Genomic DNA, 22182 nt, shown 5'->3' on the forward strand with positions numbered 1-22182 from the left:
TCAGGCTGGCCTCGAACTCATGGTGATCCTGCTACCTCTGCTTCCTGAGTGCCAGTGCGCCACCACACCTGGCTCTGGACCGTGTTTTTTTCTTAGCAATCAGGTCACATGTTCAAATAGGACAAATGAAGACAGTCTAATAACAGGACAGCTTGCAAAAGTATGGAGCCCACCAAAGAGGACATCATCCAAGTCCAGGTGGAAGGGGGGTTGCTACTGTCCCAGTCTGGAAGGCAGAGTTGTGCTCCGTGACAGGAGCTGTGGCTTGCAGTAGGAGACCTTGGCTGTTGCTGAGCAGGATGCAAATATCCCCACTCGCTCTGTTCTCTCCTGCCTCCCATGGGCAAACCCAGCCAGTAGCCAGAGGCCCCAAGAACTCGGGTACTGCAGGTGGCAGAGGGCAGCCTTGGGAGCACAGAGCAGTGGAGAGAGGTGGAGGATCTGGAGGCCCATGGAGGGGATCTGGTGTTCCACTGCCAGTCCATTCCCTCATGCCAGGCTGCTGAGTAGGAGGGACAGAAGGATGGAGGGAGGGCCTCAGAGGTGTCAAACTTCTTAGCTGGGGTTTCCATGACTGCTGGCTGGAGAAGGAGAGTAAGACCTGAGCCCTGGGATCAGGGCAGTCAGTAAATGAGAACAGAACCAGCAAGAGGCTGGGGTGCCACCACATGGTTGTAAATGGCATTACAAGTTCACCACAGGATTCTAGGGCCTGGTTAAGAGCCCGGGCTAGAGTATCACTCAGGATTGTAGTCTAGCTATTGGGTCATGGGCAACTCACAGGACTTCTCTAAGCCTCAGTTTCCCTGTCTGCATTTGAAAATCATAAACCCATCCTAATGGAGGCTCTAGTAAAACTTGGGTGAGATGATGATACACAATGCCTTCAGAAAGAAAATTTTTTGGCCTGGACGGATGGCTTAGCTGTTAAGGTGCTTGCCTGCAAAGCCTAAGGACCCAGGTTCAATTCACTAATATCCACATAAGCCAGATACACAAGGTCGTGCATGTATCTGGAGTTCATTTATATTGGTTGGAGGCATACCCATTCTCTCTATATATATCTGCCCCTCTCTCAAATAAGTAAATAAATATTTTTTTAAAAGAAATTTTGAGCCAGGCATGGTGGCACATGCTTTTAATCCCAGCATTTGGGAAGCAGAGGTAGGAGGATCACCATGAGTTCAAGGCCACCCTGAGACTACATAGTGAATTCCAGGGCAGCTGGAGCTATTATGAGACCCTATCTCAGAAAACCAAAAATAAATAAATAAAATCAACCTGGCATGGTGGCGCACATACCTTTAATTCCAGCACTCGGGAGGCAGAGGTAGGAGGATCACTGTGAGTTTGAGGCCACCCTAAGATTACATAGTGAATTGTAGGTCAGCCTGAGCTACATTGAACACTACCTTGGGGGAAAAAAAATCAAAGCAGAAATTTTTGGCTGGAGAGATGGCTTAGCAGTTAAGGTATTTTCCTGCAAAGCCAAAGGACCCAAGTTCAATCCCTCAGGAACCATGTAAGCCAGTTAGCTGCACAAGGTGGCACATATATTATTTGCAGCAGCTGGAGACCCTGGCATGCCCATTCTCCCTCTCTCTACTTCTTCCTCCCTACCTCTCTCCTCTAATAAATAAAAATATTTATAATAAAATGAATTTTTTTCTTGCTCATTGGGACAAAGCCTAAAAAGAGTGAGCTCAGGGAAGATTGAAGAGATTTCTGACAAGACCTGAAGCCATCTGTCACCAAGTTAGATAAATGGCTGCTTCCTCTACACCCAGGAATAAGCCAAAAAACATTTATTATATTTTTGCTTTTTTGGTGTATGTGTGATATATGTATGTGGTATGTTTATGGTATATGCATATTGTGTATGTGTGTGCTCATGTGTGCATGCAGATGCATGTGCCCTGTGCGCATGTGTGGAAGCCAGAGTAGAAGGTTGGGTGTCCTTCTCTGTCCTATGATGCTTCCTTGAGTCTCATGGAACCTGGAGCTGCCTGACCAGTGATTCTCCTATCATCTCCTCCCCACCCCCACCCCATAGATCCAGGTTTACAAGCATGTGTGGCCGTACCTGGACTTTTATTTATTTGAAAGCAACAGACAGAAAAAGAGGCAGAGAGAGAGAATGGGCACCCCAAGGCTTCCAGCCACTGCAAACGAACTCCAGATGCATGCACCCCCTTGTGCATCTGGTTAACATGGGTCCTGGGTAATCGAATCTTGAACTGGGGTCCTTAAGGCTTCACAGGCAAGCACTTAACCACTAAGTCATCACTCCAGCCCCCATGCCTGGATTTTTATTGTATTTTATTTGTTTATTTGACAGAGAGTGAGAAAGATGCAGACAGAGAGAGAGAGAGAGAGAGAGAGAGAGAGAGAGCGAACCAGGCAGGGCCTTCAGCCACTGCAAAGGAACTAGGAACTATAGACACCTTCCCCTCAAAACCACCTCTCTAGACCCTGCTTAGATTTTTTTGTTTGTTTGTTTTTTGAGGTAAGGTCTCACTCTAGCCCAGGCTGACCTGGAATTCACTATGGAGTCTCAGGGTGGCCTTGAACTCACGGCAATCCTCCTACCTCTGCCTCTCGAGTGCTGGGATTAAAGGCATGCACCACGCCTAGTTTATTTTTATTTTTGACAGACAGAGAGGGAGACAGAGACAAAGAGAGAATGGGCCCGCTGTGAACAAACTCTAGACACATGTGCCCTCCCTTGTGTGCATGCATGACATTGCATGCCTGTGTTACTTAAGCGTCTGGCTATATGTGAGACCCGGAGATCTGAACAAGCATTCTTAAGCTTCACAGGCTAGTGCCTTAACCACTAAGCCATCTCTCCAATCCATTTATATATATATATATATATATATATATATATATATATATATATATGTATGTATGTATGTATGTATGTATGTATGTATATGTATATGTATATGTATATGTATATGTATATGTATATGTATATGTATATGTATATGTATATGTATATGTATATGTATATGTATATGTATAGTTTTTCGAGGTAGGGTCTCGCTGTAGCCCAGGCTGACCTGGAATTCACTGTGGAGTCTCAGGGTGGCCTCAAATTCACTGCAATACTCCTACCTCTGCCTCCCAAGTGCTGGGATTAAAGGCTTGCGCCACCATGCCCAGCTTATGATTGATATTTTTAAAAATACCGTGTTTACTTATTTGCAAGCAGAGAGAGAGAATGGGCACTCCAGGGCCTGCTGGCACTGAAAACAGAACTCCAGGCACAAGCTTCACTTTCTGTATTTGGTACTGGAGAATTGAACCCAGGCTCTCAGACTTTGCAAACAAGTGCCTTTAACCGCTAAACCATCTCTCCAGCACTATTTTAACAATTTTCATTTGAGAGAATGAGAATGGGCATACCAGGGCATAGTACACATGAACTCCAGACATATGTGCCACTTTGTCTTTTGTTTGTTGTTTGTTTCGAGGTAGGGTTTCACTCTGGTCCAGGCTGACCTGGAATTCACCATGTAGTGTCAGGGTGGCCTCGAACTTACAGCAATCCTCCTATCTTTGCCTCCCTAGTGCTGGGATTAAAGGCGTGCACCACCATGCCTGGCCACTTTTTTAAAAATATATACTTTATTTATTTATTTATTTGAGAGAGAGAAAGAGGCAGAGAGAGAGAGAGGGTGATAATGTGCATATGGCTTACATGGGACCTAGAGAATCAAACCCAGATTCTTTGGCTTTGCAGGCACATGCCTTAATCACTAAGCCATCTCTTCAGACCCCACTTTTTAAAAATATATTTTATTTATTTATTTATTTGAGAGAGAAAGAGAGAGAATGACACACCAGGGCCTCCACCCACTGCAAACGAACTCCAGATGCATGAACTACCTTGTGCTTCTGGCTTACATGGGTCCTGGGAATTGAGTCGAGGTCCTTTGGCTTTGCAGGCAAGTACCTAACCACTAAGCCATTCCTCCAGTCCACATATGCCACTTTGAATCTGGCTTTGAGTACTAATGAAACCAGGCCTTCAGGCTTTGCAAGCAAGGGCCTTTAACTGCTGAGTCATCTTTCCAGCCATCTATATCTTCTTCATCTGGATTTATAAATTAAGGAGATGTGGATGTAGTTCAATGGTAGAAGCATGTACAAGACTCTCGGTTTAATCTTCAGCGCCAAAAATAAAAGATCCACCATTAACAATTTGCTATTTTTGTCTTCTCTCCATACCTGTCTATATTTATACACCCACCTATATGTAGTATATACTTTGCTAATATAATTTCTATTATTCTTTGTTCCACAAAGGTTTGTGTGTTGAAAACTTGGTATAGTGATGTTAAGAAAGGGTGGGAGCCGGGCGTGGTAGCGCACGCCTTTAATCCCAGCACTCGGGAGGCAGAGGTAGGAGGATTGCCATGAGTTCGAGGCCACCCTGAGACTCCATAGTGAATTCCAGGTCAGCCTGGGCTAGAGTGAGACCCTACCTTGAAAAAAAGAAAAAAAAAAAAAAGGTGGGAAGCCGGGCATGGTGGCACACGATGAGTTCCAGGTTAGCGTGGAATAAAGTGAGACCCTACCTCGAAATACCAAAGGAAAAAAAGAGAGAAAGAGAAAAAGAAAAAGAAGAAAGAGTGGAAACCCAGAGGAGTTGCTGCATCATGCTCGCCCCTTCCTTCTTGCCACGGCCTTGGAACCCGCAGCCACTGTGATGTTGATGCCAAAGAAGAACCAGATTGCCATTTATAAACTCCTGTTTAAAGAGGAAGTGATGGTGGCCAAAAAGGACTTCCACATGCCCAAGCAACCCAAGCTGGCAGACAAGAATGCACCCAACCTTCACTTCATGAAGGCCATGCAGTCTCTCAAGTCCCAAGGCTGCGTGAAGGAACAGTTTGCCTGGAAACATTTCTGCTGGTATCTTATGAGGGCATCCAGTATCTCCATGATTCCCTCCACTTGCCTCCTGAGATTGTGCCTGCCACCTGGCGCAGCAGCCATCCTGAGACTGGCGGGCCTCGGCCCAAAGGCCTAGGAGGTTAGTGACCTGCAAGACTCACCCACCAGAGGGGAAGCTGGCAGACACCTACAGACAGACAGAGTGCTGTGCCCCCTGGTAGAGACAGATTTGGTTGTGGACGTGGTCAGCCACCTCAGTAAGGCTGAAGAGTATTATTTTATATTTTTGTTGAATTGGTAGTCAGAAAAAAAAAAGGAGAGGGGAAAGGTGGATCTGACTGGGCATGGGCACTATAAATTCCAAAGTAGGAAAATCACTGAGTTTGAGGTCAGCCTGAGACTACATAGTGAATTCCAGGCCAGCCTAGGCTAGAACAAGATCCTACCTCCAAAAACAAAACGAAAAAATAAATAAATAAATAAAAGGAAAAGCAGGAAGAAGTAGTGGGTCTGGTGATATGGCCCTGACTAGCATGCACAGGACCCTGGGTTATATCCCTAGCCCTGGAAAAAAAGAAAGAAAAAAAGAAAAGAGGGAGGGAGGGAGGGAGGGAAGGAGGGAGGAAGGGAAAGGAAAGAAAAGAAAAGAAAGAATGAAAGGGAGGGAGGAAGAGAGGAAGAAAGAGAAGTAGTAGATTTGTAAGATGTGGGACCTAGTAAGTTGTTAGATTTCAGGGAGGGTACTGCTTTGAGAAGGGATTAAGGTCATTTAATTTTTTTTTTTTTTTTTGAGGTAGGGTCTTACTCTAGCTCAGGCTGATGTGGAATTCACTCTGTAGTGTCAAGGTGGCCTTGAACTCATGGTAATCCTCCTACCTCTGCCTCCTGGTGCTTGGATGAAAGGCATGAACCACCACTCCTGGCTTTGATTTAATTTTTTAAAAATATACTTAATTTATTTATTTGATACAGAGAAAGAGGCAGAGAGAGAGAGAGAGAAAGAGAAAGGGAAAGAATGGGCATGCCAGGGCCTTCAGCCACTGTAAACGAACTCCAGATGCATGTGCCCCTTGTGCATCTGGCTTACATGGGTCCTGGATAATCAAACCGGGATCCTTTGGCTTTTCAGGCAAATGCCTTAACTATTGTCATTTCTCCAGCCTTTAATTATTTTAATATATTTTTTATGGGGCTGGAGAGATAGCCTAGCGGTTAAAGCACAAGGGGGTGCACACATCTGGAGTTTGGCCAAAGAGCCTGGTGTGCCCATTCTCTCTCTGTGTCTGTCTTTCTCCCTGGCTATCTCTCAAATAAATAAAAAAATAATAAATATATTTTTTATTTATTAAGTTGAGAAGGACAGAAGAAGCAGATAGAGACAGAAAATGGGAGCACAAAGGCCTCTAGCCACTGCAAATGAACTCCACATGCATGTGCTACCTTGTGCATCTGGCTTATGTGGGTCCTGGGGAATCAAACCTAGGTTCTTTGGCTTTGCAAGTAAGTGCCTTTACTACTAAGTCATCTTTCCAGCCCTTAATTTATTATTATTATTGTTATTGTTATTATATTTATTTATTTGGTTTTCTGAGGTAGGGTTTCGCTCTAGTCCAGGCTGACCTGGAATTCACTCTGTAGTCTCAGGGTGGCCTCGAACTCTCGGCAATCCTCCTACCTCTGCCTCCCAAGTGCTGGGATTTTAATTTAATTTTTTTTTAATATATGTTGGGCTGGAGAGATGGCTTAGCAGTTAAGCTCTTGCCTGTGAAGCCTGGTTCAAGGCTTAATTCCCCAGTGCCCACGGAAACCAGATGCACGGGGTGACGCATGCATCTGGAGTTCATTTGCAGTGGCTGGAGGCCCTGGTGTGTCCATTCTCTCTGCCTCTTTCTCTGTCTGTTGCTTTCAAATAAATAAAATAAAATAAAATTTATTTTATATATTTGAGAGGGAGAGAGAGAAGGAGGTAGACACAGAGAGAGAATGAATATACCAAGGCATTTAGCCACTAAAATCAAGCTCGAGACACATGTGCCACCTGTGCATCTGGCTTACATGGGTCCTGGGAAATTAAACCTGGGTCCTTTGGCTTGGCAGGCAAATGCCTCCCAAGTGCTGGGATTAAAGTCCTTTCTTTCTTTTTTGAGGTAGGGTTGCACTCTAGCCCAGGCTGACCTGAAATTCAGTCTCAGTGTGGCCTCGAATTCTCTGCAATCCTCCTACCTCTGCCTCCTGAGTGCTGGGATTAAAAATTTGTGTGTGCCACCATACCAGGCTTTAATTATTTTTTCTTTTCAAATTTGTTTTATTAAAAACTTCCATGATTATAAAAATATCCCATGGTAATACCCTCCCTCCCCCAACTTTCCCCTTTGAAACTCCATTCTCCATCCTATCTCCTCCTCTCAAATCAGTCTCTCTTTTATTTTGATGTCATGATCTTTTCCTCCTATTATGATGGTCTTGTGTAGATAATGTTAGGCACTGTGAGGTCTTGGATATCCAGGCCATTTTGTGTCTGGGGGAAGCATGTTGTAAGGAGTCCTACCCTTCCTTTGGCTCTTACATTCTTCCTGCCACCTCTTCCACAATAGACCCTGAGCCTTGGAAGGTGTGATAGAGATATTGCAGTGCTGAGCACTCCTGTCACTTCTTCCCAGCACCATGATGCCTTCTGAGTCATCCCAAGGTCACTGCCATCTGAAAAGAGAAGATTCTCTACCAAAAGTGAGAGTAGCAGTAATATACAGGTACGGACATTAAGAGAAGTGCTTACTGGGCAGTTTGAAAAGCATAGTATATACATTTAGCCAGACAGCAGCAGACATTACACCCCTAGGGCTCCTGACTACCTTTTAAGTAAATTTTTATTTATTTATTTACAAGACAGTGTGTATGTGTGTGCATGGGTGCAGCAGGACCTCTTTCTCCTACAAATGAATTCCAGATGCTTGGACCACTTTGTGCATATGGTTTTATATGGGTACTGAGGAACTGAACACAGGGCAGAAGGCTTTGAAAGCAAGGGCCGTTAACTGTTGAGCTATCTTCCAGCCCTAAGGTGATTAAAAATTTTTTATTATTAATTAATTTATTTATTTGAGAATGAGAAAGAGGGGGAGAGAAAGAGAAGGAGAGAGGGGGAGAGAGAGAGATAATGGGCACGCCAGGACATCTAGCCCTGCAAATGAACTCCAGATGCATGCACCCCTTGTGCATCTGGCTTATGTGGGTCCTGGAGAATTGAACTGGGATCCTTTGGCTTTGCAGGCAAATGCTTTAACCACTAAGCCATCTCTCCAGCCCCTAAATCAGGGACCTCCCTGGCCAACAATTCACTGGAAGGTATCCCATCGCAGGCACTGAAAATTTTCTAGTAACAATCTATGGCTTCTGGATGTGCCATTGTTTAAGAAAATATATTTTCATATGTCATATTCAGGATATCTTGAATTTTGATTGACCCCCCCCACACCTTTCTTTTATACAATCTTTTCCTGTGACCTTGGTTAGGCCTTTCCCCTCCCTTTAATCTGTTCTTCTACTTACATATATACAATACCATCCTCTTAAGACCTTCCCTGTCCTCCCTCCCTTATAGCCTTTTTCTAGCTTATGGGCATCTGCTACTGATTTTTGGTTCCAGATCACACACAAGTCTATACATTTGTAGCTAGGATCAACATATAAGAGAGACCATGCGACGTTTGGCTTTCTGAGCCTGGGTTACCTCACTTAATAGAATCCTTTTCAGATCCATCCATTTCCCTGAAAATTTCACTTTTATTTACCGCTGAATAGAACTCCATTGTGTAGATGTACCACATCTTTATTATCCATTCATCTGTGAATGGACATCTAGGCTGGTTCCATTTCCTAGCTATTGTGAATACAGCAGCAATAAACATGGTGTGCAAGAATCTCTAAGGTAGTGAGAAGAGTTATTAGGATATATGCCTAGGAGTGCTATAGCTGGATCATATGGCAAATCTATTTTTAGCTCTCTCAAAAACCTCCACACTGATTTCCACAATGGCTGTACCAGACTACATCCCCACCAACAGTGCAGTAGGGTTCCCCTTTTACTACATCCTCACCAACATTTATTGTCATTTGTTTTCTTGATGATAGCCATTCTGACAGGAGAGAGATGGAATCTCAAGGTAGTTTTAATTTGCATATTTCTCTGATGGCTAAGGATGTAGAACACATTTTTAGATGTTCATATGCCATCTGTATTTCTTTTGGTGAGAATTCTCTAGTTCCATAGCCCATTTTTTTATTGGGTTGTTTGATTTCTTATTATTCTGTTTTTTTTTTGAGTTCTTTGCATAATCTGAATATTAATCTTCTGTTATATGTGTAGCTGGCAAAGTTTTGCTCCCATTCTGTAGGTTGTCTCTTTGCTCTATTCACAGTGTCCTTTGCTGTACTAAAGCTTTGTAATTTCATGAGATTCCAGTAGTTGATTTGTGGTTTTCTTTTCTTAGCAATTGGGATTATACTCAGAAAGTCATTACCTATGCTAATATGTTGAAGGATTTCCCCTACCTCTTCCTCTAGCAATTTCAGAGTTTCAGGTCCAATATTAATGTCTCTGATCCACTTGGATTTGATTCTTGTGCATGGAGAAAGATAAGGACCTATTTTCATTTTTCTACATATAGATATTCAGTTTTCCCAGCAGCACTTGTTGAAGAGGCTGTCTTTTCTCCAATAAATATTTTTGGCATTTTTGTCAAAAAGCAGATGGCTATAGCTGCCTGGATTAACATCTGGGTCCTCTATTCTGTTCCATTGATCTATATGTCTGTCTTTGTGCCAATACCATGCTGTTTTTCTTACTATGGCTTTGTAATATAGCTTAAAATCAGGTATGGTGATGCTACCAACCTTATTTTTGTTGCTCAAAATCATTTTGGCTATTCGAGGTATTTTGTGCTTCCAAATGAATTTTAGGATTTTTTTTTCTATTCCTGTGAAGAATGCCATTAGAATTTTAATGGGGATTGCATCAAATGTGTAGATTGCTCTTGGTAAAATAGACATTTTCACAATATTGATTCTTCCAATCCAAGAATGGGATGTCTTTCCATTTCCTTGTGTCTTCTGCAATTTCTTGCTGAGTGTTTTAAAGTTCTCATTGTAGAGCTCTTTTACTCCCTTAGTTAAGTTTATTCCACAGCACTTTTTTTTTTTTTTGAGGCAATTGTAAATGGGAGAGATTCCCTGATTTCATTCTCCATACGTTTGTTGTTGGTATGTAGGAAAGCTACTGATTTCTGTGTATTTATTTTGTATCCTGCTGCATTGCTAAAAGTGTTTATCAGCTTTAACAGTTTGCTGGTAGAGTTTTTAGGGTCTTTTATATATAGAATCATGTCATCTGCAAATAGTGATAATTTGATCTCTTCCTTTCCAATTTGTATCCCTTTTATGAGTGTCTCTTGCCTTATTGCTGTAGCCAAGACTTCCAGTACTATATTAAATAAAAGTGGGGACAATGGGCATCCTTGTTTTTTTTCCTGAATTTAGTGGAAAAGCTTCAAGTTTTTCATCCTGAGGCAGTATCTGTCTTGTATTGAGAGATGAGTTTCATGGAGGCAACATATGGCAGGATCCTGCTTTTTAATCTATTCTGCAAGCCTGTGTCTTTTGGATGGCACATTGAGATCATTGATATTAAGAGTTATTATTGAAAGGTATGCATTTATTCTTGCCATTCTTCTTATTTTGTAGTGTTTCTTATTTTCCCTTTACTCGTTTGTTTTAATTGTTATTTGAGTGTGGTTTATTCTTTTCTATTTCCTCCTGTGTGTGTTTTGCTTTCTCTTTGGTATTAAGGATTCCTTCAAGTATATTCTGTAGAGTTGGTTTAGTTGTTAAATTCCTTTAGCCTGTTTTTGTTGTGGAATGTCCTTATTTCTCCATTAATTTGGATAGATAGCTTTGCAGGATAAAGTAATCTTGGTTGACAGTTGTTACCTTTCAGAACTTGGAATACATCATTCCAAGCCCTTCTGGCTTTTAAAGTTTGTGCTGAGTACTATGCAGTTATTCTGATGGGCTTGCCTTTTAGGTGACTTGCTTCTTCTCTCTAACTGCTTTCAATATATTTTCCTTGGTTTGTGTGTTTAATAGTTTAATTATAACATGGTGAGGAGGTGGTTCTTCCCAGATTTTGTCTGTTTGGTGTTCTAAAAGCTTCTTGTATCTGCACTGGCATTTCTTTTCCAATTTGGGGAATTTTTTCTTCTATGATTTTGTTGAAAACACCTACTAAGCCTCTGGAATGAAATTCTTCTCCTTCTGTTATGCTCTGAATTATTTTTGTTGTTGTTGTTGTTATTTTTATTTTTATTTATTTATTTGACAGAGAGAAAGAGGCAGATAGAGAATGGGCATCCCAGGGCCTCCAGCCACTGCAAACGAACTCCAGATGCCAGATGCATGTGCATCTGGCTCATGTGGGTCCTGGGGAATTGAGCCTTGAACCAGGGTCTTAGGCTTCACAGGCAAGCACTTAACCACTAAGCCATCTCCAGCCCACCCTGAATTTTTTTTTAAGTTTTTTGTTCATTTTTATTTATTTATTTGAGAATGACGGGGGGGGGGGGCAGATACAGAGAGATAGAGAATGGGCGCACCAGAGCCTCCAGCCACTGCAAACAAACTCCAGATACATGCGCCCCCTTGTGCATCTGGCTAACGTGGGTCCTAGGGAACTGAGCCTTGAACTGGGGTCCTTAGGCTTCACAGGCAAGTGCTTAACCGCTAAGCCATCTCTCCAGCCCCCACCCTGAATTCTTATGCTTGATCTTTTCATAGTGTCCCAGATATCTTGAAATTCCCATTCAAACCTTGCTATTAGCTTGTCTTTCTCTTTGTTGCACTGCATCAGATCTACTACCTGGTCTTCTAGTTTAGATATTCTGTTTGCTCCTTCATCCATTCTACTGGCGAGACTTTCCACAGAGTTTTTTATTTCATTGACTGTATTCTTCAGAGCCAGGATTTCAGCCTGGTTTTTCTTCAGTATTTCTATTTCCTTACTCATGTCTTGTAATCATCTCTTTATTTCATTAAGCTGGTTTCCTGTGTTCTCTTTCAGAAGTTTGTTTTCTTCTTTAATTCCTTTGTTTTCTTCTTTGATTCCCTTCATTTCTTCTCTGATTTCTTTGAGCATAGATACCATCATTTTCTTGAAATCTTTGTCAGACATTTCATCTAAAACAGTCTCATTGGTGATCATTTCTGATGGTTTATAGTTTTTGGTGGGACTGTATTGTTTCTTGTATTATATTGTAGCGACTTTTTCATCCTGAATTGATTTGATGCTTGGGTCTTCTACTTATCTGCAGTGTTCCCAGATGTGGCAATCCACCTTGTATACCTCAGGATATGAGTCCAAGGTGCCAAGTGTAGCTCTTGTCCCCCAATCAAGCCACAGAAGTAATCCCAGGTGTTGAGTTTGCTTACTAAACAAGTGTTCTAGTGGACTGGGTGTAATAATTTACTGGAAAATTCTAAACTTCAACCAAGTAACATACACAATCAGTAAAAATCAGCACAAAGTATGCAATTGTGGGGATTACAACAAACAGATAGTCATATAAAGCCAAAATCCCTAAGGGTGTGTGTTGTTCTATACCCTTAATCTTGTTAGCTGGGAGGTAGAAATTTCTGCTCTGAATTGGGTTCCAGGTCAACCTGGATCTGGATCAGACCCTGCCCCCAATAATGACGGAAGCAAAAAAAAACCAAAGGCCCTATATATATGAAAGCACCAAAGGCAACAATATTTAACCCCCAAAGATAGGTTATTTGAAAATGGTAAAGCCAATCAAGAATATATACTCTATAATGTGCCCTGACAAGGAAACAGAGATTAGTTCTTGCAGTGCAGGCCTGTGTACCTGTTTGTTTTTGGCCAGTCAGCCTCGTTACCTTTTGGGGTGGCTTCCAATCTCACCAATGCTGAGTGCCTGCCTCGATCCCTCTGTGTTGTGCTGTGCAGCTGTACCTCTGATCTGCTCTGCTGCCTGCGCTGCCACTGGGGGCTGAATGCTGGAGGTTCACAGTTCTCATGGTGGGGGATGGGAGAATTCAGACTTCTGGAGTTGCTTGCACTTTCAGTAGCTCTTTAGTTGAACTCAGCTGTCTTTCCTTCAGATTTCTTAACTTGGCAAGAAGGCTGATCGAGTTGAAACATTTGTTGCTTGGTCTTCTCTGCTGCTGCTGCTGCTGCTGCTGCTGCTGCTGCCTGGCCAGACTGCGCTGGGCGGGCCGCAATCGCTTCAGTAGGACTCTGGCCGTTTTCCTCCCTTCTGGTGGATCTTGGTCTCTCCGGCTTCTCCGCTGTGTCTAACAATAACCTATACTCCTTCACTTTTCAGAAGAAGGGTGTATTTTGCTGGGGTTTTGCTTAAATCCCTCCGTAGGCTAGTTTGGCGTTGGCTCCTAAGTCATCTTACCCGCAAGTCCTCTTTTCTTTCAAAGTTATATCTCTGTGTGCGCACATGTGGGCATCAGAGGACTTTGAATGTTGGTCCATCTTGTTTGAGCAGGGTCTCTGGTTGTTCACTGCCTCCAGTCTATTTGGCCCACAAGCTCCCACCCAGGAGAGTCTCCTGTCTCTCATCTCAATCATAGGAGGGCTGGGATTACAGATGCTTGCTTCTGAGTCCAGCTTTACATGGATTCTGAGGATCCAAACTCAGATCTTCAGACTTGTACAACAAGTATGTTTACCCGCTGAGTCGCCGCTGCCCCCAGCCACTTCCAGGTTAAGGCATTTGCTATAGTAATGAAACTGAACTAATATACCATTGTAAAGTAAGTTTCGGGCATTGTGAATGTCACAGCTAAACACTTTGTTTATTTTATTTATTTATTTGAAAGCTGCAGACAGGGAGAGAGAGAATGGGCACACCAGGGATTCCAGCCACTGCAAACAAACTCCAGATGCGTGTGCCCCCTTGTGCATCTGGCTAACGTGGGTCCTGAGGAATTGAGCCTTGAACCCAGGTCCTTAGGCTTCACAGGCAAGCGCTTAACTGCTAAGCCATCTCTCCAGCCCACATCTAAATACTTTAATACTCTTTTATTTAACTTTTTTCTTTTTTTCTCTCTCTCTCTTTCTTTCTTTCCTTTCCTTTCCTTTCCTTTTCTTTTCTTTTCTTTTCTTTTCTTTTCTTTTCTTTTCTTTTCTTTTCTTTTCTTTCTTTCTTTCTTTCTTTCTTTCTTTCTTTCTTTCTTTCTTTCTTTCCTTTCTTTCTTTCTTTCTTTTTTTTTTTTTTTCCCGTGGCAGTGTCTCACTCTAGCCCAGGCTGACCTGAAATTCACTATGTAGTCTCAGGGTGGCCTCAAACGCACAGAGATCTTCCCACCTCTCTCTGCCTCCTGAGTGCTGGGATTAAAGGTGTGTGTCACCATGCCCAGGTACTGTCTTTTTGATTTTAGAAGTAGGTCTCACTCTAGCCCAGGCTGACCTGGAACTCACTCTGTAGTCTCGAACTCACAGCAATTCTTTTACTTCTGCCAGGATTTGCCACACTTGGCCTCAGCCTTTGTTTTCTTGAGACAGGGTATCTTGTAGCCTAGTCTTGAACTCTTCATGTAACAGAAACTAGCCTTGAACTCTGGATTCACCTGCCTCTACCTCCCAAGTGCTAGAATTACAGCAGTCCAGACTGTGCTTGCTATCTATCTATCAATCATCTATCTATTTTCTATTTATCTATCATTATTTATGCTTTTTGGTTTCTCTGTTTTGTTTTGCTTTAAAATTATGTTTTTGGTTTTTCGAGGTAGGATTTCACCCTAGCCCAGGTCGACCTATAATTCACTATGTAGACTCAGGCTGATCCTCTTACCTCTGTCCCCAAAGCGCAGGCATTAAAGGCGCAGGCCACCACAACAGGCGCTCCAGAGCCTTCAGCGGCTGCAGACCGACTCCAAATGTATGCACCACTTTGTGCATCTGGTTTTATGTGGGCACTGGGGAATCGAACTCTAGTCGTTAGGCTTTGCACACAAGCGCCTTAACCTCAGAGCCCTGTTTAGCTTTATTTTTCTTTTTCTTTTGAAGCCAGTAATTTATTACATAGTCCAGATTGTCTGAAGCTTCCAATCCTCCTGCCTCAGCCTTCTAAATGCGAGGCGTGCGCCACCACGTCCAGCCTTGCAGTGTTTCAAGGTTTTTCTCACTTTTTACATACTGGCGATAACAGAACCCTCAGAAGCGCAGCAATCACTTGAGTACGCCGTCAATCCCATACTACACCTCCCTGAAGGCACTAACAGAGCCTCTTCCTACCGGGTTGCCTGACCGTGAATGACCAATAGCTGAGGAGCACAGGAAGGTGGTGCTGCCTCCCTCTCCTCTGGGGCTAGTGCGCAGCTGGACTGCTTCTCCCCTAAGCCATTGCGCGGGTTGACTGACGCGCCAACATTCCCCACTTGGCCCGGCGCGGAGCCGGCCCTGGACTCCATTTCCCAGCAGACAGCGCGGCCCAAAGGGGCGGGACTCCACTTCCCAGCAGGCTCCAGGCGGCGGGCGCCGCGGTGCCTTGTGTGGGATGTAAGCGAGGAGGTGGGCGCGGGGAACCGTGGATTCTCCTTGGGATTTAGGGGGCGCCTTCCGGACAGACTGCAAGGAGCCGGGGATGCAATCATAGGGAGGAAGAGGGGCAGCCTTTGAGGGTGGTCAGATCTTTGGGGGCGCAGCCCCATAGTGCCCAGGGGGTCTCAGGGTTATTAGGGACAGACAGTCTCGGTTGAGAAGGGTCTCTCAGACTAAGGGGGGAGCAGCTGGTGGGTCCCGGTGCTAAGGGGCGGGAAATCAGGGGCTTTGTGGAGGAGGGTAGTTTTATCCGAGCCTGGGAGGGGGCTCCCCAGCTCATCCGGACCCTCCTTCCATCCCGCTCATCTGCAGGCCGCCGCCCGCCGCCATGGGGCTGAAGGCCGCCCAGAAGACGCTGTTCCCTCTGCGCTCCATCGACGACGTGGTGCGCCTGTTCGCTGCTGAGCTGGGCCGAGAGGAGCCGGATCTGGTACTCCTTTCTCTGGTACTGGGCTTCGTGGAACATTTCCTGGCTGTCAATCGTGTCATCCCCACCAACGTGCCGGAGCTCACCTTCCAGCCCAGCCCAGCGCCCGATCCTCCCGGCGGCCTCACCTACTTCCCCGTGGCCGACCTATCCATCATAGCTGCCCTCTATGCCCGATTCACCGCCCAGATCCGCGGCGCTGTGGACCTGTCCCTCTACCCGCGAGAGGGGGGCGTCTCCAGCCGCGAACTGGTAAAGAAGGTCTCGGATGTCATATGGAACAGCCTCAGCCGATCCTACTTCAAGGACCGGGCACACATCCAGTCCCTCTTCAGCTTCATCACAGGTTGGAGCCAGACAGGTGGCCAGGGGAGATAATAGGTGTTGACCCACCTCTTCTTATTTCTCAACACTATGGTTTGCAGAGCCCCTTGAGACTGGTAAACCTTGTGTAGTAGGGCAGGTGTTATTTCTTTGCAGCTGGGGAAACTGAAGCCCCAAGAGGGGAATGAGGTGCCAGAGACTCGGAATAGCAGGGCTGGGACTGGAACCTGATCCTTGGCGCCTATCTTTTGCCCTCTCAAAACCGCCAGCCCCACCACTGAACAGCCACAGAAGGCTTGCAGCCTAGCATGAGGGCACAGGAGGTGGCAGTAGATTCGTGAGGGGAAGGAGACTAATGGAGGGCTACATTTGAGACAATTAATGCAATAACGCCTATGAAAAATTTTTTCGAGGTAGGGTATCACCAGCCCAGGCTGACCTAGAATTCACCATATAATCTCAGGGTGGTCTTGAACTCACTGCAATCCTCCTTTACCTCTGCGTCCTGAGTGCTGAGATTAAAGATGTGCGCCACCACGCCTGGCTGAAATTAAAAAAAAAAAAAAATTGTTTTTATGTTATTTGTTTGACAGAGAGAAAGAGGGAAAGAGAGAGAGAATGGGCGTGCCAGGGCCTCCAGCCACTGCAAACGAACTCCAGATGCCTGTGCCCCCTTGTGCATCTGGCTAAAGTGGGTCCTGGAGAGTGGAACCGGGATCCTTTGGCTTTGCAGACAAATGCCTTAACTGTTAAGCCATCCCTCCAGCCCTGAAAATGTTTTTAAAAGAAAAAAAAATCACAGATTTGACCTCAAAAAGCTTAAATCTTAGCACTTGCAAAGTTTATCATGTTCTGCTGCTATTATTATGTCCAGAATGAGCAAGAATCTGAAGCAGCTTTTGAGTTTAGTGTGTGTGTGTGTGTGTGTGTGTGTGTGTGTGTATGTATATTGAGTCTGGTGTGGTGGCACACCTTTAATCCTAGCACTTGGCAGGCAGAGGTAGGAGGATCGCAGTGAGTTCAAAGCCACACTAAGATTTTTATAGTGAATTCCAAGTGAGCCTGGGCTAGTGAGACCGTACCTCAAAAAACCACACACACACACACACACACACACACAGAATGCATAGGTAAATTAGGAATATCTGTTGCTAGGTGTGGGGAACAAGAATGTTCGAGTGCTGTTTTTGTTCTTGACATAATCTAATAGGTGCAGTAAGAGGGGAATCGGTAGGTTAATGGAAGTACATAATGTGTATATAGAGGAAAGGAAGGATCAGGCTGGATGGAGCTATGAGAGATTCTGAAAGCTCGCAGGCAGGGGAGGGAGAGGCTATGAGCACTTGGGGGGGCGAGCATAGGAGTGTAATGTGCAGGGGTGTGTGGGAGGAGGTATAGCCTTAGTACCCAGACCCCTTTCTCAAGGCGAAAGCCCAGAGGCACTTCTCTCATTACTGCCCTCTTCTACAGGCACCAAGCTGGACAGCTCAGGTGTGGCCTTTGCAGTGGTGGGGGCCTGCCAGGCTCTGGGTCTTCGAGATGTCCACTTGGCCCTGTCTGAGGATCATGCCTGGGTAGTGTTTGGGCCCAATGGGGAGCAGACAGCTGAGGTCACCTGGCATGGCAAAGGCAACGAGGACCGCAGGGGCCAGACAGTCAACGCGGGTGTGGCTGAGCGGGTATTGTACTGTCCCTCAACCTCGTCCCCTTTGTATTCTGCTAACCCAAGTCATCCCAGGGACTTTCCCTGGCCATGCTCCCATCTTCCCATTGCTCCTGTGAGTATCAAGAGAAGAAAGCCAGCCAGGTATGGTGGCACACACCTTTAATCCCAGTACTCAGGAGGTAGAGGTAGGAGGATCACTATGAATTCAAGGCTAGCCTGAGACTACATAGTGAATTCCAGGTCAGTATGGTCTAGGGAAAAACCCTACCTTAAACAAAAATAAGAGGAGAAAACAGATAAGCCCATTTCCTGCTTCCATGCCCCAGAGCAGGCACAGAATGGGACATCCCAAGACATTTCTCTTATCTCTTCCCAAGAGCTGGCTGTACCTGAAAGGATCATACATGCGTTGTGACCGCAAGATGGAGGTGGCGTTCATGGTGTGTGCCATCAACCCTTCCATTGATCTGCACACTGACTCTTTGGAGCTGCTGCAACTGCAGCAGGTGAGGAGTGTGACTGGGGTGCAAGTGAGTGCTAGGCTAGACTGCTGCCTGCACCTGCTGTGGTGCCCTGGGCAGGGCTACTTTCCCCTCTGGAAAACTGTCTTTCCCAGGGTTCACAGGAGTGTGGGACTGAGACATGGAAAAGATTTGCTCCATTGAAGGATTGGGTCCTGATTCTGGTCCCTCTGGTGGGAGGTCTCTGTTGCCTCTGGATCCCACTCTGTCTGATAGGCACCTCCTCTCCCCCAACTCATACCTCTCTTCTTTATCTCTAGAAGCTGCTCTGGCTGCTCTATGACCTGGGACATCTGGAAAGGTCAGTAGGAGGATGTGGTCATACTGAGCCTTGGGTGGGCTAGAAGGCTGGGTGATAGTCTATACTTATGCCCCTTTCCCAGGTACCCTATGGCACTAGGGAACCTAGCAGATCTGGAGGAGCTGGAGCCCACCCCTGGTCGGCCAGACCCACTCACCCTCTATCACAAGGTGAGGGCATCTTGAAGTGGCAGAAGGGAGGCTCTGATGATGGCTGTGGTCCCCTTCTTATGGGGGATAGGGAGAGGCCCATTGTTGGGGACTGTTGTCTGCCTAGTCCCTACTTTGTATCAACCATGGGTAGTTGTGCTGTGATACCCTGGGTTCTCCAGCCTTGGGTTGGCAGGGCCTCGATTTATCCTATAGCCCTGCATTTTCTGCTGCCCCTGACTGCCCTTCCTGGCATGTAGCAGTTCAACTGTGGAAGCACTGTGGAGGGGTGTTAGCTTGCTGGTGGTGGGATGGGAGAGCAATTGGGCTTTGAAGTCTTTGTAGGAGAGTGTGTGGGAAAGGGTTCCGTCCTGGGCTCTCAGTAGTCTGCCCCAGGCCTTACTTCGCAAGCAGCCCTAAAGATGGTTGTAGGGGTACACTGTAGAGGGGTTGACAGAAAATGGACTAGGAGTTAGGGACAGGGAAAACTCTTTGGAATCGTTTGTGCCTTCCAAGTGTGACTGGCACTCATGGCAGCTGGGGGGCTGCCTCCCTGAGATTCCTCTGTCCCCTCCCCTACAGGGTATTGCTTCTGCCAAGACGTACTACCGTGATGAGCACATTTACCCCTACATGTATCTGGCTGGCTACCACTGTCGCAACCGCAATGTGCGCGAAGCCCTGCAGGCCTGGGCCGACACTGCCACTGTCATTCAGGAGTGAGGATCCCCCACTAGGGCCTTCAGCCTGTTCTTTTCCTCCATCACTTTCTAACCACTTTCATTCAGGAACGAGGCCTGGATCCCAGGCCATGTCCCCTCTCCATCCAGTCCCCAGACAGCTAAAGTCACCATCACCCAGGAAGTAAGGAACTGGTTAGAGCCTCAAACCTTTCCCTCCCTCCTGTCTGCTCAGATTCTAATGTAGCCCCACAACCCTTCCTTAATCTTGTCCTGGACTGACATGGTCACCGTCATCTGGGTGAGGACCTCAGCCACTCTTCCAGTCCGTGGGATGACCCAGCATTCCCTACCAGCACCTTGGGGCATGCATCAGGCTGAGCCCTGCATGCCTCCTTACTCGCAGCTACAATTACTGCCGGGAGGATGAGGAGATCTACAAGGAGTTCTTTGAAGTGGCCAATGATGTCATCCCCAACCTGCTGAAGGAAGCTGCCAGTCTGCTGGAGGCAGGGGAAGAGAGGCCAGGGGAGCAGACTCAGGTGAAGCGCCTGTGTCCACCCTCCCGCCCGGGCATATGGGACTGTGTGAACAGGACTGGAGATTGGGTTTTCTTTTGCTGGAGCTGAGATTTTGGACTTGGGTTTGAAGGAGCTGAGGGTGTTTCAGGGTGTTCTACCTGGTGTCCTCAGTTAAATGGAGGTGGTAGCCTATCTCTTTCATGGCTAGGATTCTCACTTGGACCAAGATGTAAGGGAGCAGTGGTCCCCTCCCTCTCTCTGCCCTGGCTAAAGACCGGCTTTATAAAGGGAAGGAGGTCCTTAGAATGCTCACCTCTTTCTTCTCTGCCTGACCTGTGCCCTCCCTTCTCCCTTGCCTAGGGCACCCAGAGCCAGGGTTCTGCCCTCCAGGACCCTGAGTGTTTTGCCCACCTTTTGCGATTCTACGATGGCATCTGCAAATGGGAGGAGGGCAGCCCCACTCCAGTGCTGCATGTGGGCTGGGCCACCTTCCTTGTGCAGTCTCTAGGTCGCTTCGAGGGACAGGTGAGGGGGTACTGCCCAAGGGACTGAGCATTACAGGTGGTGATGACAGACAGCCTCGAGGGGGAGGAGGGGAGGAGCATTACCCCGTTCCTCATGGGTTACAGTAGATTAGATCCCCTTAAACAGGTGGCCAGGCTCTGAACTTTCTGCCAGTGGCCCAAAACCTTTCCCTTGGCTTTCGCTCCCCCCCTCCAGGTGCGGCAGAAGGTGCACATCGTGAGCCGAGAACCCGAGGCCGCCGAGGCGGAGGAGCCATGGGGGGAGGAAGCCCGGGAAGGACGGCGGCGGGGTCCTCGCCGAGAGTCCAAGCCCGAGGAACCACCTCCGCCCAAGAAGCCTGCATTGGACAAGGGTGCCGGCTCCGGCCAGGGTGCGGGATCAGGTCCGCCCCGGAAGCTGCCAGGGAATGTCCCCGGCACCACCCGCCCTGAAGTCGGCAGTGCTGCTCCGACGCCAGCATCCGCAGCCTCCCCGCCACCGGATGGGCCAGTGCTCACTTTCCAGAGCGAAAAGATGAAAGGCATGAAGGAGCTACTGGTGGCCACCAAGATCAACTCGAGTGCCATCAAGCTGCAGCTCACGGCGCAGTCGCAAGTGCAGATGAAAAAGCAGAAGGTGTCCACACCCAGCGATTACACTCTGTCTTTCCTCAAGCGGCAGCGCAAGGGCCTATAACTGCAGGGGATTGGCTCAGGCCCTGGCCCCACCTCGAGTTCAGGCTCCGCCCACAGTCCCAGGGGCCGGGCCAGGACACACTCCACCCCAATTCCAGGTCCGGGTTTATGTACTACATACCTCGACCCCAAGCCTTTGAACTGCTCCAGCTTAGACCCCAGGGCCATGGCCCTTAGAATATAGATTTCATCTCCCAGAATCTCAGCCAGCCAATTGGAACCCTATTCTTGGCCCATGTAACCAATCTTGAAAAATCCAATCCCTGAAACTCAACGGTACTCATGCTGGAACCCAAGCCAGACTCAGGGCTCGCTCCTTCCTCGTGGAGACTGAGGTTGCCCTTAACCCTGGAGGGAGGACAGGTCCCACTACAACGCGGGAGCCAGTGACCCCCTATTCAGCCTTGGCGGTACATTTCTGCACTAGAGAGTTACATCCTTAGGGACTTGAGCTCCATACCCTAAAGAACTTGAGGCCTGCCGCCCGAATTTGGAAATGTCCAGAGTCCGGGACGCGGAGCTCCGTCCTGTGTGAATCCTGAGCGCCGCCCCTTCCTGAACACACTGGTCCCAGATCAGAGCAGGACCTCTTCTGACCCTATGGGAACCTCCCCGAGGTCCAGCCTATCTCGAGGGACTCGGGAGGAAATCTGCAGGGGGTAGGTGGGGGCTGGTCTCTTCCTGTTTTGTACATAGATTTATTTTTCAGTTGCAAGGAAAGATGAATACATTTTGTTAAAAAAAAAAGCGTATCTCCGTGTTTCATCTGGGAAGTCGGGGTGGGGTGGGGAATGGGACATCCTCTTCACTCTGCCTAGTGGCACTGGACTTGGTGCTCCTCACCTGTAGGACCGGGTGGCAGGAA

General features: G+C 46.7%; 1 protein-coding gene and 1 pseudogene across 4 annotated transcripts; both read left to right on the forward strand.

Annotated features, from left to right (window-relative positions):
- Positions 1 to 4717: 4717 nt before the first annotated feature.
- LOC123455748 lies at positions 4718 to 5198 on the forward strand (annotated as a pseudogene).
- Positions 5199 to 15458: 10260 nt separating this feature from the next.
- Positions 15459 to 22058, forward strand: Men1 (menin 1). Of its 4 annotated transcripts, none has more exons than XM_004656639.3 (10): positions 15459 to 15499; positions 15842 to 16302; positions 17751 to 17959; positions 18324 to 18452; positions 18728 to 18768; positions 18851 to 18938; positions 19500 to 19636; positions 20004 to 20139; positions 20479 to 20643; positions 20839 to 22058. In XM_004656639.3, the coding sequence occupies exons 2-10, from the start codon at positions 15858 to 15860 to the stop codon at positions 21316 to 21318; spliced, it is 1830 nt and encodes a 609-aa protein (XP_004656696.1). In that variant the 5' UTR covers positions 15459 to 15499; positions 15842 to 15857; the 3' UTR covers positions 21319 to 22058. The 4 variants fall into 4 exon arrangements, with proteins under 4 accessions (XP_004656696.1, XP_004656695.1, XP_044993210.1 ...); XM_004656638.2 differs by having other exon boundaries at positions 15473 to 15487; XM_045137270.1 differs by lacking the exon at positions 15459 to 15499 and adding an exon at positions 15542 to 15720.
- The last annotated feature ends 124 nt before the right edge of the window (positions 22059 to 22182 follow it).

The sequence above is a fragment of the Jaculus jaculus genome, chromosome 1 (genome assembly GCF_020740685.1).
Source record: "Jaculus jaculus isolate mJacJac1 chromosome 1, mJacJac1.mat.Y.cur, whole genome shotgun sequence".
In the NCBI taxonomy this organism is placed as follows: domain Eukaryota; kingdom Metazoa; phylum Chordata; class Mammalia; order Rodentia; family Dipodidae; genus Jaculus; species Jaculus jaculus.

Bases quoted from the DNA above. Each gene is read 5' to 3' on its own strand.
- Men1 (XM_004656638.2), top strand. The intron at 17,960-18,323 runs GTATTGTACTGT...TCTCTTCCCAAG, and splicing joins ACGCGGGTGTGGCTGAGCGG to AGCTGGCTGTACCTGAAAGG. The intron at 18,769-18,850 runs GTCAGTAGGAGG...CCCCTTTCCCAG, and splicing joins GACCTGGGACATCTGGAAAG to GTACCCTATGGCACTAGGGA.